Source organism: Oratosquilla oratoria, chromosome 23, assembly GCF_046742065.1.
Source record: "Oratosquilla oratoria isolate Oo_2021 chromosome 23, ASM4674206v1, whole genome shotgun sequence".
NCBI lineage: Eukaryota > Metazoa > Arthropoda > Malacostraca > Stomatopoda > Squillidae > Oratosquilla > Oratosquilla oratoria.
The window spans coordinates 16,690,804-16,709,794 of NC_134799.1; the positions used below are offsets into that span (position 1 = coordinate 16,690,804).

At 39.9% G+C, this 18,991-nt stretch overlaps 1 protein-coding gene across 5 annotated transcripts in view; it reads left to right on the forward strand.

The window, feature by feature from the left end:
• Positions 1 to 1,181: 1,181 nt before the first annotated feature.
• dsd (attractin-like protein dsd) overlaps positions 1,182 to 18,991 on the forward strand; it is a 44,803-nt gene continuing 26,993 nt past the window's right edge. For 4 of the 5 annotated variants that reach the window (XM_076206782.1, XM_076206783.1, XM_076206784.1 and 1 more), the window contains exons 1-11: positions 1,182 to 1,427; positions 7,800 to 8,000; positions 8,431 to 8,559; positions 8,892 to 9,085; positions 9,825 to 10,034; positions 10,941 to 11,020; positions 13,008 to 13,509; positions 13,754 to 13,937; positions 15,678 to 15,989; positions 16,622 to 16,690; positions 17,623 to 17,839. In XM_076206782.1, coding sequence (XP_076062897.1) covers positions 1,201 to 1,427; positions 7,800 to 8,000; positions 8,431 to 8,559; positions 8,892 to 9,085; positions 9,825 to 10,034; positions 10,941 to 11,020; positions 13,008 to 13,509; positions 13,754 to 13,937; positions 15,678 to 15,989; positions 16,622 to 16,690; positions 17,623 to 17,839 — 2,325 coding nt within the window. In that variant the 5' untranslated portion in view covers positions 1,182 to 1,200. The remainder of the gene's footprint in view (positions 1,428 to 7,799; positions 8,001 to 8,430; positions 8,560 to 8,891; positions 9,086 to 9,824; positions 10,035 to 10,940; positions 11,021 to 13,007; positions 13,510 to 13,753; positions 13,938 to 15,677; positions 15,990 to 16,621; positions 16,691 to 17,622; positions 17,840 to 18,991) is intronic. The other variant, XM_076206785.1, reaches the window with a different exon arrangement.

The window sequence follows — 18,991 nt, forward strand, 5'->3', positions numbered from 1 at the left end:
TTACGATGTTTCAAGTTAACCCAAGTCCATGCGTCCTTCGCAGCTCCCTGCTGACATATTTCCCTTGGCGCATCTGGTGTAGCATGCAAAACTCTATTTTTTTTTAATCTTATTTATTTCCTCCTTTCAGGTATATTCTATTTTGTTGTTTTTATAATGTGCCACTGGTATTCTAAAAAACGAATTCGTCAATAATGATAAATAAATATGAATTAATATATTAAATGCAACGTGCACTTTTGATACAATGTTTCCTAATAAATACTATGCGTTTTTTTCACCAGGTGCATTATGATATACCTCGTATGTTGCATGATATGGTCATCGTAGATACTCTTACTTTGTCCCATTACCTATTATAGTTACAACATCTGAAATATCATCAACAAGAATGATAAACAGCTACTCGTCGGTTGCGCGACCCCAGGCATCCTGGATTAGAAAGTCGTTAGTCGTCACCAATGTAACATATACGTGTTGTCGCTGAAAGAAAAACCGAATTATCAGTTCATATCACCGTTAATTTATTGTGGCATTTAGTGATTGTTTTAAGAAAAATTACGGAATTCTTATTTTTCATACACTAGCAATTTGTATTCAATGCCTTGGAATGGCTCAATTTCTCTTGTATCTGTTACTCTTAAATGTGAATTTTGATACACGAACTGTGTATTGTCTAGAGGTGACTTATTCTTGCGAACGGGATGCGATATAGGTAATTAGGTCAGATAACATTTGAGAACAATGCCGCTGAGCCACTTGGTGAGCCTTGAAGGCTTACATCTCGGTCATGATAAGAATCGTTCTACTATGATATAATTTTTTCTTATGGATAATGCATATAATACTGGGTCCAGATTATGGCATACACAGTCGAACTTCTAAATTGTTGTTTAAACTAATTTTGCTATCTATAATGAAATGTGAAATTTGAAGGTAGAGTGAATTGGTGCAATGTTATAACAAATATTTCATACAGACATTGAATGAGAGTTACTAAATATGAAACGTTTTCGCAGAAGGCCAAATGACTTTTAAAAGAAATCTAAAGGGCGTCATTGGAATCTTCACTATTATAAAAAAATACGAGACCTCGGAAGTCAGAAGGCGTTTTCTGTGATCTTCCCATCCGTTTTCTCTATCGAGTGTTCTCCAATGTTTTGTCTGTGACGTCACGAGTACGGAAATGGCAGATCTAAGATGGCAGCAGACCTTCAGAAATTCCTCTTCAAATCAAAGTTTTTGAGGAAAATTACGCCTCAGAGTGTTATAATTGTGATACTAGTATTGATAAGTTATGTGACAGTGTGTGTTGATGGACAGGAGTGTAGTTTGGAGTGTAAGCATGGAAAATGTGTCGACAACGAATGTTTGTGCGACACAGGCTGGTCAGGTCCTCTATGTCAGTACTGTGGAGGAAGGGTCAGGTACGTGTTTATGTTTACAATTTGGGGAGTCCTTTTAAAGTTTTTTATTTAGGTATATGTCTTAACTTCAACGTTAAGGCAGATGGGTTAGGTTTCATTAAATTGTTTATGAGTGAAAAGGTGTCTAAAGTACATTGTTTTGCTGTTGCCCATATGTAGGTAGATATGTGAACGAGAGAAAGAACGAATGAAGAACATAATGGATTTGTTCGATAAATCATGATAATACAGAAGTGAATAATAAGTAGTATTGTGGACACAGAGAAACTAGCACGAAACGGGGGCTTACATCAAAATGGTATTGTAGTGTCTTACTTGATAGAAGATCATTGGTTTTAGAAATTCATTGATGTGGACTGGTGTGAAAGGCTATGATTAGAACCACATAGTACAATTTCTAGAATCGCAAAGGATTACTATAAAGCATTCCCAGGTGGCTTAGTGATGTCAGTTTACAATGAAAGCTGCCTTATCTGAATAAAAAGAGAAAACATAATTGAAAACTCAGTTTGCATTTGTATGTAATTGAGCTAATGGGAGAATTAAAGACATGCCTCACATTTTTGAGGGATGGCCTTTGATCAAGTGAAATTATGAGAATTGTTTATTATGAAAACAAAATATGCAAAGTCATTGTTAGAGTAAAGAACCTGTAGCATAGCAGTTTTGGCTGTTGACTTAATCCTTATTGTCATTGTCAATAAATCACCATCATGACCATGCTCATTCTAATGAATTGACATATCTAATGGAAGGTGAGATTATCTTTGTTTTGTATATGGTATAGTAGAGGGTGTAATTTAAAGAATGAAGTATTGTTAAGGTATAGAGTTATAATCTCAAGGAGATGATTTCTCATGATATTTATAAAGGTGAATGGCTCAGTTTATATTTATTGCCCATAATCATATACTTTAATTTTGGTGTCATATCTGAAGTCATGACAAATTAGTTAAATTTTTACTCACATGCAAGACATACAACTACCATAGATTACTATAAAGCCATGAATTTAGTGAAACAGTATTGTGGATACTTCATTCCCAAAGCCAAAGGCAATAATATTTTTTTCAAGTTGTTTCTGATATTCTGCCAAGTGTGACTTAATTGCCCTTCATATAAAAATAATTATATTTTTCCATAAACAGTGGGGTTATTATTGTTTGTGATTTGCTTTTGAAAGTAAATTCATGAAAAGAAATAGATCTCTTTAAGAGACAAAAGAAATAAAGTTATAATTGATGGATGTGGGAAAAGGAAAATGAGTTGTGTCCAAGGTTGCTGTTGTATAGTTTATAAAAAGAAATTGTCAAATTCATGATCAGGCTACTATTCCTGCCTACAAATTTTAATACACATTCATTGTTATTTTCCTTTCCCTCCTTAAGAAATTGTTTGTATAGAGGAAATGATTTTCAATAACAAAACCCTGGAAATAATAATTCCTCCATCATTAATGATACTCATTGTTGCCCCAAGTTTTTCACTGTCTGGAAACCTGCATCCAGATCTATGTCACTGGCTGGTAGGACTAGTGGAGGAAGGGCAGTTGCTGGTTGTCAGGTTTTCCTATGTAAAAAAGTGGAGGGAAGATAGTGGACACTGACATAGCCTTGAGTCTGGTCTAAAGACTAAATGTCAGCATTTTTGGGGCTGCAATTGTACTTGATGGGACTTAAAAAGGTGAACATTGAGGGGATGATTCTCTTAGATGTATGTCTTGCTGGACCATCATGTGCAGGTTGTTACTGATGGTTTGTGACATTACCGTTTTATGGGTGAATACAGAAATTTATCACAAAACAAATGTTACTCTTAAGACCATCATATTTAGTGCTACATAAAGCAACCCCTCCCTCCTCCTGATATTGATCCAGAAGAGAAAAGAAAAAAAAACTGAAGTTGCTCAGGAATAACACTGCTTCACCTGTGCTTAGGTCACCACCTAATGTAAAAACAGTATCGACACAAAATTCACTTGTTAAAAAATGTTGCTTGCAGTAGATGCAGTCACTATACAAGACAACATATTATGAGCATTAGATGATAAAGTAGATAGGTACTTTTTTTTTACATGGCAGAAGTTGGAGAGTGGAGTTATTGAATGACATTAGCAATTTAGATAAATTCAGACATTTTTTTTTTTTTTTCATCTTAGTTATGTTTTGTATGATTAGCTCAGAAGTCAAGATCCCATGACTGTTGTTTCCCATACCTGTGGATAGTTTCTCTGGTGTTAACTATTAAGTACACCCATATTAATAAGTTATATTTCCAGACAGAAGGAAATAGAATTGTTGAATTACTAAGTAGGAATATTTTTGGGTGCAGCAAAAATTCAAGGAATCAACAAATAAAGGTATTCATAGAAAGAAAAATCGATATAGTAGATAGAGAGATTCAAGGGAAAATTAAGTGGGAAAATAGAATGAAATAGATGGTTGAAGGGCACTCCTAGATTGTCTTGATTTTTTTAGTGTATTATGATTGTTGGATCTTGGAGTGGTGGAGGAAAATGTGAGAAGTTTGAAGAGACAGAATGGAGGTGGAAAAGGAGGAATAAAAGTGAATGAACTGATTAAGAGAGAGGTGGCAGATCATTGAATCAGTTATTGCCTTTTGTTTCTCTGAATAGAGACCTGGTGGCACACAGCAATGGGCAATGAGTCACAGGTTCTCCTACAAATCACTATTAGAAGAAATGATGAACAATTGTCCATGATCTGAGTGTGTTGCTGTTGCTGTTTCACAGTCTTGGAGGAGGGGAGTATTTATTGGCTGTGTGTTCTCCATTTTGGAACATAATGAACATGGTAGAGAGAAGTCTTAAGCCAGATCCAGTGACTGATTGCCAGACTAAGAGCTACTGTTCCAGGTGGGCTTGGGAGATGAGGAGGAAGGAGATTGTCCTCTCCAGCATCTGCCCTGTAGGACCACAGAACATGAATACTCATTCTCAAGCTATTAATGGACAATCAAGAAAAAAGATAAAAATGGGATGGAAGTGAAATGGAAGATGTATGATAATTGTCTATGTAAGATTTGCTGACTGGAAACCTGCAGGCCTGTAGTAATGAGTAACCTTGGGACTTTTGTCTATTGTGATGGGCAATTTTATTGTGCTAATGAGATCAGACTTTGGACAAAGTGGGTCTGTGGCCTACTGAGACTACATTTTTTTCTCAAGTTTTCCCATCTGAATGAAATTATTTGGCATTAGTCACGACAAAATTTGTAGAGGGTATCATGCTATCAATGAGGTTAAAGAGAGTAAGATAACATTCAGGGAAAGGTCATTAGGTTACTAGAAAAAGAAAAATGGAGGAGATAGCTTGATAAAAATGCCAAACATTTTTTTCATTTGCTTATCACTAGATAAGGGCTCAGGGAATGCTATTATTGAGAGCGGGCTTTCATTTTTGTAGTCGTGTCAAGTTATTAATGGAACAATGATGGGTACCTGTTTGTGGGGATCCTGTAGGAAGACATTATAGTATATTTCCATGCCACTCATTCCCAATATTCACCAACACTCACCTCTAGTTGGACACAATCTATGGACTCAGCCCAAGGTCTCTATCAATTTCTTGAGAAACTCTCTCTCTCTCTCTCTCTCTCTCTCTCTCTCTCTCTCTCTCTCTCTCTCTCTCTCTCTCTCTCTCTCTCTCTCTCTCTCTCTCTCTCTCTCTCTTTATTTTTTTTTTATTTATTTTTTTTTTTTTTTTTTTTTTTTTTTTTTTTTTTACAAAAAAAGGGAACAGGGGAGCAATTGACACTGATCCTCTCATAACTTCAGCTGTGACAACAGTCCAAAGTTTCTCCCTAGAGAGATACATGGGAGGGTCCTTGGACTTGCCAGCCACTCCCACACTCTGTGTGTCATTATTGAAACTTCAGCCAATAGCTATTATATCATTGAGATTTTTTCTTTTATGTAATATTCTTTTTATAGAAACATTTAGTTTTCCCCTGCCTGTGAAAAATAATACAGGGTCAGTCAGTTGGCCTTGGTCTCTCTTGCTGAAGACCTATGACCTTCAGGTAACTGGCAACAGCCACTGGTCAGGACCATAAGTCACTCAAGGACGATATATTGTGATGTTGTCTAGGGATTGTTAGTGTGGGACAGCATAAATCCATGTTGGTGCTATTGAAATACTGGATGGTGTCCTGAGCGTAGGAAAGCCAATGCAGCTCTTATCAGGTGTGGGAGGATTTTCTTTTTGGGGCTCATGTCGGGGGGCGGGGGTGTTGGAGTATTGAGTGTGGCAGTCTGTCTGGAAGGGCTTGTTTAGGGATATAAGTGTGTATATGTTTGTGTGTGGATATTTTGTGTGGTACAGGTGGTAGGTTGTTGTAGATGTTTGTGTACTGTATATCCCAGTGTATAGGACCACCTTGTATATGAGACCACCCCCTAATAATCAAGGTAAAATATGGGTTCTAGGGCATAATGTATTAGACCCCCCCCCCCCATGTGCTGCCACACAAGAACAAATGCTGGATTTGCAGGCCCCAGCTGATGTCTCTGTTTATGGCAGTGTTTTGTTTCGATATGTTTACATTAGTGTTTTATTTTGGTATAGGTACAAGTTGTATTACAGTATTGGAAACAACAAGACATATTTTTGTGCATATGAAGCTAACAGATGAGGTGTAAACCCCCTAATTCAAAGTGGCATTCAACTAGGAAATGACCAGTGCCACTTTACTTGGTCTAGTGCCTCATGATGACATATTCTTCCACTTTATTCACCAACTATATTTTGTTTCAAGGATTCTGAGAAAGTCAAAATTATGTTGCTCTTTTTAAAGATATATTCATAGATATGTGTTCTAACTTATTTTAGAAAGCATGTCAGTCTCAAGATATTTTAGATAGCCATTAATTTTTTCATGTAGCCAGAAAACAAACATGTTTCAGACAAAGCCTTGCGCCAGACTTTTACTTTAATGTATTTCTTGGAAAATCCAGTACAAATAATTGAAATCGGTATATATCTAAAGATAATATATATTTTAGAATTATGTGGTATCACTGAAAGATGAAGTATTAGGCTTGTTGAATTAAAAATGTTAACACCAAATGTGATAAATATGGGGATGAGTTTTAATTTTGAAATTTAATTTTTCAAGTTTAATTTCAAATTTAATTTTTCAAAAGTTTGTTGTTTAGAACCTGTGAATAAGAACCCCTCCCCCATGCACACACACACATTCACTTTTGGAATTATTTTTTGTTTTAGGGATACAAACTGGTCTTTACACAGGGATGTGGTAGTATCCTACATTTTTTTTTATGTTTTGGTGGTGGTGCTTGTGAAGGTTGTGTGTGCTTTAAGATTCTGGCATAGGATTGTATGCCTGTCATTTTCATGTGTTCTAAGGAGATGATTTTGGTTTCTGTATGCAGATGTCTAATAAAGGTGGTTATGGTGCATCTTGTTATTGTTCATAGTGCTCTATTGTGGAAAATTTGACATTTGGTTGTGTTTGTATATGTTATTACTTAGTAAACCTTGATTTGATAGCATCAGAAGCACAGGTATGACTGTAAGTTTGATGCAAATTCTATAAGTATAAAACACATTACTGTACTTCTAATTTGAGGAATGTTCCAGAATAGAAAAGAAATCATCTAGTATTAGCCACAAAATAATGATAGTACTGTAATTGTTTCTCTTGAGTGGAAATCCAGAGCCCCATGAGAGAAAGCAATGGTCCTTAGACCCTCCCAGAGAGAAATCTCTGTGTAGAGAAGGAGAGAGAGAAAAGACTGATGTTGATGTTTTATTAATGTGAGTCTGTTTCTGTGTCATCAGCTGGTAGGAGTAGGAAGGGAGCTGTTGCTGGTTTTCAATCATTGTGAAAAAGTGGAGGGAAAATGCTCAAAGTTTAGAGGAAGAAAGATAGAGATAGATTATGTATTTATTCATTTGTTTATCTTGGGCCTGGTATGGAGACAGGGTGCCAGTTTTGGGGGCTGTGCACCCAGATAAAGGTGAAGGGGTTGGTGGAATTTTAAGTTCACTTGTGGGGAGATGATTCGTTTTGATGTTCGTCTTGTAGGACCACCACAAGCAGGTACCCAGTTTGGGAGATCTTTACCTCTTGAGTGAACTTATGTGTCATCTAGAATGAAAACTACATATTGCTACCAGTTTTCAGGGTTAACAGCAGTTTGAGTCATAAAACATATTTAGTCAGGTAGATTATGTTTAGTTATTCTGTGAAAGTTCATCTAGTTCTGTGTCCACGTCATTAATTTGTACAGTTTTTCCTTTCGCTCATCTTAAGTATAATAACATACACCTGCAATATTTGAGTACTGAATACGAGATTGCTGAAGTTTTCTTTGCCCCTTGTCAACAGATTATGGTCTCAAACGGGTGTGATAAGTGATGGTGCAGGGAATTACTCCGAGGACAACCATTGCACTTGGTTGGTTGACAGTGGAAGACCCAATGTGTCCATTCGTCTCCACCTTGACCACTTTGCCACTGAGTGTTCATGGGACCACCTTTATGTGTATGATGGCAGCAGCATCTATGACCCTCTCCTGGCTGTGTTTAGGTAAGTGGTCCAGCACGAGAGGAGTGCATGGTAGTCCCCACAGAGTATAGTTGACCTGTTGTACCTAAATGCATTGGAGAAGGGACATTTTAATGGGTAAATTAGGATATTTTGTTAAAAGAAAGAACCAAACCTTTGGTTAGTGAGAGCATGGGAAAAGGTTAGAAGGAAATTTATCATGTTAGCAACAAGCATTTCTAACTTCTCATTTCTAATTTCTTCATCAAATGCAACCCCCATATACTTTACTTCAGTTACTTGCTTCAGTTTGACATCCTCTATTTGTATGTCAATCACTTCCTGTTCTCTCCCAGCTAGCATTAACTCTGTTTTCCCAAGGTGTTAGAAATGTGTGTAGGTATGCTCCCCAGTTTTCTTATTTTTGTGTATGTAATTTATCTTCGAATTTTCCAACGTCGTTGCTTTCCAGTGGGATGGTGGTTCAAGATTCTTACAAGGTGCCACATGTGCCCGAGGTTGTGGCACGATCTGGGTCAGCTCTCCTCCACTTTTACTCAGATGCTGCCTACAACCTCACTGGATTTTCCATCTCTTATAAGTAAGTGAAACTGTACCTGAAGTACTTTTTTTTTTTATTGATTTATTTTAATTTTCTCCATGCTCTTGTGGTGGAGATACAAGAATGTATCTACTGTGTTCCTGTTTTCATGAAAGGTGTTTGAATGGAGGATTGAGGATTTCCCCTTGAGTATGTTCTTATCTGAAGAGTCAAGGTATATTTTGACTGCCATTCCCCTTTTTCAAAGGGGGAAAAAAGCCTTGGATGTATTTGTGTGTGTTTATGTCACACACATATGCACATACATACATGCATTTAGTGCTATGTGTGTGGATGCTATGCCATTGTAATTCCTTGTAAAACTAATACAGAATTGATGGCTGTCCGAGTACGACAAATGGTCTAGAATGTTCCGGGAGAGGTGCATGCCTAGAGGGGGTGTGCACTTGTGATGGGGGATGGGGAGGCCCGGCCTGCTCAGTCCCCCTCTGCCCGAAGAATTGTTCTGGCAATGGACAGTGCAAACCTGAAGAACATCGATGCCAGTGCCATACACCGTACACAGGTTGGTATCTTTTTTTTACCTGGAGTTTTTTTTTTTTTTTTTTTTTTTTTTTTTTTTTATACTAATTTTAGTGAATAGATTGTATAGAGTTTTCATGTTTCATTGAATTAAAGTTGTTCAGTAATTTATTTATTATTTTTTATTATTGTTATTATTACTATTATTGTTGTTATTACTATTATTATTACTACAAAGCCCTCTGTGAGGGGCACTGTCCTAGCCTCCCCAATAGGGGGGAATGTGTGACGTTAAACCATGTCATCATTATTTTTTCATTTATTTTATTTTATTTTTTCATCGTATATTTCTCCAAGATTGTTTTGCTTGAACAGTGATTTTTTTTTTTTCCTCCTAACATGTTAAGATGGACAAAGCCATAGTTATTATGGATGTTATGGAAAGGTTTTTGGGTAATTAATCAATTAATAAATGGGTCTTGGTCTCTTCCAGATCTGTGGGTATGCTAGATATTATTTAGAGTACATTGCTTCATCACTTCTGACATGGGCAGTGGGTAGGAGATGGGGATGACCCTTCATCCAAGAGGAGCTAAGATGAGAGGGAGAGAGGGGTGCTTGATGGGAGTGAAATGGGTGGGTAAGGGTGCATGCCTTGACTTGGCTACCTCCCTTATAATGGGGAAGAAACCTTGATATGCAGATATAATTTGAGTTCATGGAAGTTTGATATTGACATGATGATACTCTGACATGGAATAATGGAGTTTTTCTTTGTTTAGGAGCAGACTGCAGCCAAGCAAGTGATAGTGGTTGGTGGGAGGTTGTAGATGCTCCCCTGGATGAAGATGGTGGCAGAACCCTAAGTGCAGAGGAAATATCATTGTTGGAAAGGTCCTCACATGCATCTGTTATTGTAGACGATAACCTCTGGATTATAGGCGGCCACTCGTTCAAGAAGCTTCCTCTTATTGTTAAATATGATCTTAAACGTAAGTACATTACTCGTTTGTTGGCTTTATCCTGCTGTGTCTTTTAGGATTAACTGAAACTGGGATTTTGATATTGAGTTGTGTAATCAAAATCTTAAGAAATATAGTATTAACCCCTTCCATACGGTGCCGCCTACGTAGGCGGCATGGGGAGCAAGTGGATACGCGAGGCTGCCATATCGACGTCTTGATTATATTTATTGTAGTTGTCCCTGCGTAACTGACATACTCTCTAAACTGGCTTCATCACATTTTCTATGGTTATCAAAATTCACGGGTGAAAGAGAGAACGATTGATATAAGCGGTGACTATTTTTTATGATGTGAGTATTATGACGCAACATCGTACGTCTGGCAGCTAATGCTGCCCGTGAGATTTTGGCCCGGAGTGAAGTGGTTAATATTTGGTCAGCTATAACTAGCTAAGGAGGGTTGTAGAATTTAAAAGTGATCAACATTAATTTTTGTCCAAAGATTAGTCTTCAATCCTAAAAGAGTGCTGGATGACTGGTTTGTAGGGATGACACTTAAGTCTAAAATATTGAGTTCATAAAAGTTATGTAGTCAGTATCTCATGCAGGGTTAAGAAATATAGTTGCTGGACAAGCAGGTTAGAGTGTTGCTATTTAGGTATGAAGTCAAAGTGAAGGTGATTCAAGTACTGTACTGGGTTGAGTGAGTTTATGGTGAGGGCAGATTACATTAAAGTCCCAGATTAAAAAAATATATAAAGAAAGGTAGTGCGATTCTAGCATTCTCTGAGAAGGGGTTTTTGTAACATTAAACTGAAACCAGAGTACTACTCATATATGTATTTTTTTTTTTCCAGGATTGTGTGCATGTGTTGATTTTATTATGAAGATGCATTTGTAAGAAAAACTTTCTTATTTTTATATTTGTTGGCAGATAACAAATGGCAGGCTGTTGAAACAAAAAGTGTGAAGAAGATGGACCAGCGTTATGGCCACTCAGCAGTCGTCAACAATGTAAGTATATTTTACATGTTTATGATAGTTTGCCTTACCTGCTCTCATTATTTTGGTAACTGCTTTCACCTCATCTTTTTTTATTTCTCCCCCATTTTCCTCATTTATTACTGTCATTGTCTTAGTGCCTCCCACTGCAACTACCTTTCCTTCCCTATCTTCCTTCACATTTAACAAATCCTTAAATACTCTGCCCATCTTCCTCTTACCTCCATCTTCTCCATTATCATCTCTCCATCTGCACCTTTTACCTTTTCTTCTCCACTTGATTTGTCTCCCTTCCTCTCTTAAATTCCTTCCAAAACATCTTTTTATTACTTTCAAAATTTTCTGTCATACTCTTATCCCATATTACATATGCTCTCTATTTTGTCTCCTTTATCTTATGTTTGACTTCTCTTTTCTTTATACCTCTCATATGATTCTCTCATCCTATTTTGCAACCAATCTGTGAATACTCATTTCTTTGCTTCATCATCCCACCACTCAGTACCCTTCCTTCTATTTCCTCCTGTCATCCTTGTTCCACACACCATCTTTGCACACCTTGTGACTCCCTTCTTGAAATATCCCCATTCCTCCTTCCCTCCCTCCCACTCTTCTTTCTACTTCTTCTTGTACTCCTTTTTCATTTAAACAGTTTACTAGATAAGCACCTCCCTACCTTCTGTTCTTTTCCTTTTTCTCCATCTCCTCCACTCTCAACTTACCTTCCATCAAAAAATTATCTGATATGCCCCCACTCTCTCCCCTAAGAACATTTACATCCAAAATGACACAATGCTTGTAGCAGGATCAGAAGAGGGTTTAAGGAACTTAATGATGGAGTTTGGGAATGTGAGCAAAAGAAGGAAGTTGAAGATAAATGTGGGTAAAAGTAAGGTGATGAGATTTACAAGGGGAGAGGATAGCAGTAAATTGGAAGTGAGTATTAAGGGGGAGAGACTGTAGGAAGTGGATAGCTTTAGATATTTGGGGGCGAATGTGGCAGGAATGGGAGTAGAGGTGGAGGTAGAATGTAGATTGAGAGAAGCAAATAAATGCCTTGGGGGATTAAAAAGGGTAATGAGAAATAGACATTTAGGAATGGATTCTAAGAGGAGATTGTATGAGGGAATGGCTGTCCTGACAGCACTGTATGGGGCTGAAACATGGAACATAAGAAAGGAAGAGAGAAAGAGTTTAAATGTGTTTGAGATGAAATCTCTAAGAAATATGGTAGGAGTTACTAGGCTGGATAGAGTGAGAAACGAGGAAGTGAGGAGGAGAGTGGGGATGGAAAAGGAGCTGGGAGATAGGGTTGATAAAATAGTATTGGGATGGTTTGGACACATGGAAAGAATGAGTGAGGAAAAATTAGTAAAAGAGGTGTGGAAGGCAGAGGTGGATGGAGTGAACATGAGGGGGTGACCAAGAATGAAATGGATGGATGGGGTAAAAGGGGTGTTGGGAAAGAGGAGATGTCTGTTGAGGAAGGAAGGGAGAAGACAGAAGATGGGGATGAGTGGAGAATGGTTGTGTATGGATGATGCTGTGATGCATGGAAGGGAGTAGGTGGGGGATGGCCGAGTGTTAGGTAGTATGTGTGAATGATATTTTGATCCAGCCTGAAGGGATTTCTCCCCGTCTTCTCTTTTTCTGTTTGAGGGGACTGAGAGTTGGGGTTGCCAATTAAATGAAGTGGTCTTGCTGTAGATGTGCTATGTCTTGCTACATTGCTTCTGACCCAGGGTGGTGGGCGAGATGCCTGGATGACCCATCATCCAGGAGGAGCCAAGATAAGAGGAAGGGATGGATGGTGAATGGGAGTGGAGTATGTGGGGATGAAATGGGTGGGAGTAGACTTATGCTTTTTGACTTTGGCTACCTCCCTTGTAAAGGGGAAAAACCCCTTGGTATATGTATGTATGTATACTAATTTGCAATGAAAAATTCATTACTTAAGATAAGCTCTTTTCATTATATTGATGACACTTTATATTTTCAGGGATCAATTTATGTGTATGGGGGAATGAAGGAGGATGGTAAAATCAGTCGGGAGCTGTGGCGCCTGAACCCCTCAAACATGAAGTGGTCCCTGCTTTCATCTAGTAAGGCCCATAGGAGGCAGGACAGACGCAAGCAAAATAGACGGAGAGGGCGGAACAAGAGGGAGCATCAAGAGGAAGAGATGAATCAGACTATCAGAAGACGATCGCGAAAAAGGAGAGAGGAACTTGAGGATGACGATGACGATCAAGATGATGATGATGACGATGGTGGTGGAGGAGGTGGGGACGGTAGCAGTGGTGGGAGTGAAAGGAGGAATCGAAATAAAGGGGACGTTGAGGAAGTGGAAAGTATCTGTTCCTCCGTATACCCAGGCCCCTGTGCTCCTATTGCAACAGTGGGTCATGCTGCAGTTGTCGTAAGAGACAAGAAGATGCTGATCATTTTTGGACACTCGTCACATTACGGTTATTTGAACACTGTGCAGGAGTATGAGTTTGGTAAGTGTTGGTAATCTTTATGTTCTCCACTTGATTTGAATTGTATGGTTAGAGTTTATGTGAAATATACTGTAATTAAGATGCTTGTTTTAAACCCTTGGTATATGTATGTGTGTATGTATCCATATAGAAGACTCGTATATTTTTTTCAATATGATAGGAATTACTCTTCATTTATTAACAGACCCGCATGTGCAGAGAACAATGTGTTTTTAATATTTTCACTCTGCTTTGTCACTTCCAGACTCAGGGTTATGGGTAACTGTGGAAACGAAGGGTGCCGTTGTTAGTGGGGGCTATGGACACACAGCAGTCTGGGATCCTCAAACAGCACTGGTGTATGTCCACGGGGGTCTACTCTCCCAGGCCCCAAGGGCCAACCACGTGTCTCCAGCTTTGATGACCTACGATCCTTTCAAACACATATGGTAGGTCAAAATCTCAAATGGGATATTGGTAAGTTTTACATCATCGTCACTGATGGATTCAGGGGGTTTCTGAACAAGCGGAAGATGGTCGAGGGGGGCCCTTAGGGGTGGTGACTCCTGACGAGCTTCCGGGTGGTGCATGAACTGAGCTTGAGAAGTGCGGAAAAATTCCTGTTGTTCCACCATCTGTTCCTTCAGTGTAGTAACGAGTGAACAGAGAGTGGGGAGGAGGTCCTGGGAATGCCCGCTTGGTGAGTCCCACCTGGGTGCGGATGGTCCAGGAGACTCAAAGGGGAGACTGCCTCCTCTGGACGAGGAGGAGTTACCCGCGACTAATGCGCGCGTGGGTACACCTCGGGCCTCCTGCCCACCGGGCATAGAAAGGGTTCCGTTGATGACCCGACTCGTCTTATGATGGGTTGAAGGTTGACTGCGGGACTCCCGATTAGAAGAGGCCGAAGCGCTCTTTGTCTCCGAAGTTGGGTCTTTTGTCTGTGTAGGGTTTGAGCTGCCGGAAAACTCAGCGGGAGGGCCGGCTGTGGATGCATCCGGGAAAAAGCTCGTACCCGGGGGATAGTTCGCGGGGGCCAGAGGCGCATGCCCGTCGAAGCTAACCGCCTTGGGTGAAGGAATAGGAGACAACTGGGCCTGAGACTGACTCGAGGCGGATGTTGTACAACCTTTCCGTCTACTACGCTTTGGAGGAGGGAGAGAACTGCCCGTGTCCTCCGCCGGCGTAGTATGCCTTCTCTTTGTTTCGGGTGAGGGGGGAAGCCATCTCCCCTGCTTGCGTACTTTGTTCTTTGCATGTACTTTCCTGTGAGCATGAAAATACGCGGACTACTGCTCATCATCCCATTGAGCGCACGTGGCACACGGGGATGAAGGGGAACACTCCATATTTTGACAACGGATGCACCAAGCATGTGGATCCGCGTCGGCTGGCGGGAGAGAAGCCCGGCATAGAAATTCTCTGTGGGCGAAGGCACACACCCTATTTCGAACAACAACACTATGACCAGATTCCATACTTACAGAGAAGCGTAGAATATTCGGTGGAGGTTAAGGAAATGAAGCGGGATAGGAAGAGGGCGCTCAAGAAATTCCAGGCGACCGGATGGCTTCGATGCAGGACGCTCAAAACAAAGGAAGCCGTTGGGAGGTTGGAGATGGCCGAAGCAGGTTGCCCTATTTTCGTCACAATCGAAAGAGGCCAGGAATGGTGCCAATCGTGCCCGTGGAATACGAAAATCAAAGTACTTCACTAGAGAATGTAGCGGGGAATACCGTTCCCCAACCGAACTTAAGAAATCGGTAGCCGTAGTGTGAGAGATGTTGACTCGTTGAGTACCGCAAAGACAATGGGGGATTTTATCCTTGTGGGGGAAGGAGGGGCCCCCTTGCCCCAGGAGGGCCCCTTACTGAGGATAATGGTTGCCCAGACCCACGGAGTGAGGTGTTTTCAAACAACACACAGTGTTAGCGGTAGAAACTTTGGCTTACGCGAAAGTATCCTTGGGTAAGAAGTACCGAAGAGTTTGTATCAGGGAAAAATTAATTTTCCTGCGAAAATTAATTTTTTTTTCAATATCTGAAACTCATCTAATGAATTCATGAATAATATTGAGTATTGTAACAGTTGTAGTGAAAAGAATTTATTTTATTTTATGAAGAAGAACAAAATAGTCTTTAAACATGTACCTCTCAAAAATTTAAATGGTTTATTCTGGATACCTATAGGAAGCTGAAGACTCCAGCACCCATCCCAAGGTTCCTCCACAGTGCAGTGTTGACTCAAGGGCTAATGCTAGTCTTCGGTGGCAACACCCACAATGACACTTCCTATAGCTACGGTGCCAAGTGCTACAGTGCCGACTTTTTAGCCTACGATATAATATGCAACAAGTGGCACACACTCTCTGAACCACCTAATTTGTATAGTGACATTGCACGCTATGGACATTCAGCCAACATGTACAAAGATGCCATGTATGTTATTGGTGGTTTCAATGGGCGTATGCTAGGGTCAGTCCTCAAGTACAATCCAGGAAGGTAAGCTTCAATTTTGACATTTTGTCGTTCAGCCAATTTATTTGCATTTACATCACTATAGGACCACCAAACAGGGAAGAGAGAATGCAGAATCAATTAATCAATAATTGCCTTGAGTTTCACTTAGTGGAAAACTTGCAGTCCAAACTAGGAGGAGAGAATGCATAGTCCATCAGTCATTGCCTTTACTTTCTAAAAGTGGAAGACTTGAAGTCCCATAGTGGCTGGCAATGGTCCTTGGAACCTCCCACAGAAGGGTTGCCATATAATGAATCTGTGTGGATAAGTCAGCTTCAGTTGCCATATAATGAATCTGTGTGGATAAGTCAGCTTCAGCGGCTCTGCCATGGAAGAGTTGTGCTGTGCTGCATTGTCTCTGACCTGGGTGGGGTGGTGATGGTGTGCATGTATTGGGGGTGGGGGGTTATCCTTAGATGCTGAGATAGTAGGGGTTTAATTTTTTTTATAGTGTGGGTTTGTGCTTTGACATGATTTACTCCCATATAAAGGGGAAACTGCTTATGATATATATTTGTATACTCATCACTAGAATGAATTACTTTGATTCATAAAACAAGAAAGATATTTAGTAGTTGATTCTTAATATGTTTTTCTGTATATTTTTCTTGCAGTTGTCAAGCACAGAATACAATTGATTCCTGTTTAGAAACATTTCCAGGAAGGAAGTGTGTATGGAGCAAGTAAGTGTGACATTGTTACATTCTGTGGAAATTAATCAATCAATTGTTGTCTTGGAGTTTTACTAAGTGGAGAACCCACAGCTCCACAGTGGCTGGCAATGGTCCTCAGAACCTCCCATAGATCTTTGTAAAGAAACTTTGGACTGTTGTCTGTGTTGTATCAGTGTGAGATTGCTTCCATGCCATTGGCTGAAAGTTGTAGGGGGAGGAGACTAGTTGCTGGCTGTCAGCTCTCCATGTGTGGAAAAAAAAGTGTCAGAAATACAGCTGAAGTTGACAGAGAGATCGTAGGCTCAGTCTGGAGACTGTGTCAACTCCTCAAGGCTGCACCTCTTGATGGAGGTGAGGCATGTCAATGGGTTTTGAAAATGGGCATCTTCACGATCCTCTTGAAGGACCACTACATCCAGGTACCCATCATTGGTTCCTCCATGGAAATTGCTTGGTTAAGCCACTTTGCCACATTGAGGGTCAATAAAAATAATTCTAGCCAATAATAGGTGATTCTGTTTAGCTTAGGAGAGATCATTGTAGCAAGGTTGTTTAATTCTCATACTGTTATTGTAGATTTTATTCATACTAATGCCAGATGAATGTATTCAGCTTGAATAGAAGGAGTGGCTGAATGGGTAATATTTGTGTATGATAGGCTGTTGGGCCCTGCTGTGGAGACACTGTGTTATGCTGTAATATCTTTGACCAGAGGAGTATGACTGAGAACAAGAATGGGCCTTCAACCATTAGGTACCAAAGTGGGAGGGGCTAATGAATGGATTCGGGTGTATGTGTGCTTTAGCTTGGCCACCTTCCTTATAAGGTGGAAAGGGCCTTTCAAATACATGTCCATTGTGGACCTTGTATTTATGTAGTGTGTAGAGTGCCATCAAACATGATGATCAACATATTATAATGCAGCTTCAAAATTCCTACAGGGTTTTTCGTGGTTGTTACGAATTCAAAGGGAACCAGAACGGGAACCAAAATGCATTTGAAGTCTGCCCCGCCAGAACTACAGGCAGCAGCGCCCACGTCAACTACACTGCCCTGTGTGCCCAACAGTTGTCCTGCCACTCCTGCCTCCACAACACGTACTCATGTGTTTGGTGTGGTAATGTCTGCTCTCACAACAAATGCTCCGAGTATAGCAAGGTTAGTTATACATAATTGGGTGAAGATTTTAATTGTGTGTGTGTTTTCCTTGTCAGATTTTAGATTGCTTCAGGCCTAACTTGTAGAATAGGTTGTGAGAAGTATGTCCAACGTTATGGCGATGTTTATATGTTTAGTTTTCTTCATAATCTTGTAATGTATTCTCAGTAGGTCCATTCTCTTCTGGAGTCAGTTTGGAGAATTCTCAAATCGAAATATGATAATTAGAAATCAAGGATATAGATTAAGTTGGAACTGTACATGAATTTGAGGTTAGGTATGATAAAAAGAATTAGAAAATAGGGAGATTGGACCAGATGAGCATTGCTCCTTTCCTGTACACTACAATTAGGTAAATACATGCACACACACACACACACACTCACACACTCACTCACTCACTCACTCACTCACTCACTCACTCACTCACTCACTCACTCATAAATATGAAACCCATTCAACCACCCCTTTCCCCATCTCAACATCTAGGAATATACTTTGATAGCATGTGTAACATTGTTTCAGTGGGAGGTTCAGTGTTACAAGTAAGGGAAGAGAAGTTGGAAGAGTATGAAGTATCACTTATTATTCTGGTATTATTAAAAGATATTGTGTTTGTGTAGTTTTCATTTGATTACAAGGTGTTGGAATCATCATTGCTAGAAATTGTTTGGTAAAGACACAACTTCATCATTTGTATGTACAATGAAATATGGAATTAAATTTTATTTAGAGTTTGTCTGTTATTGATCTGTTTGGTTAAATTATTGGCTCCTCAGATCCAGTAAACCTGTGTTAAGGTATACAAGCTGTTTGTAGAAATGATCTTTTATGTAAATAACAATGATTCATACATACATACATACATATACCAAGGCTTTTTCCCCCTTACAAGGGAGGTAGCCAAAAAGGGAAAGGCATAAAAACACTCCCACCCATTTCATCCCTACATACACTCCACACACCTCCCACCCTCCCTCTCATCTGAGCACCTCCTGGATGACGGGTCATCCCTGCACCCTGCCCACCGCCCTGGGTCAGAAGCAGTGTCGCAAGACACAGCACATCCACAGCAAGGCCGCTTCATTTAATCGGCGACCCCCCCTCTCCGTCCCCTCTTGCATATAAGGAGAGGACGGGGAGAAAATCCCT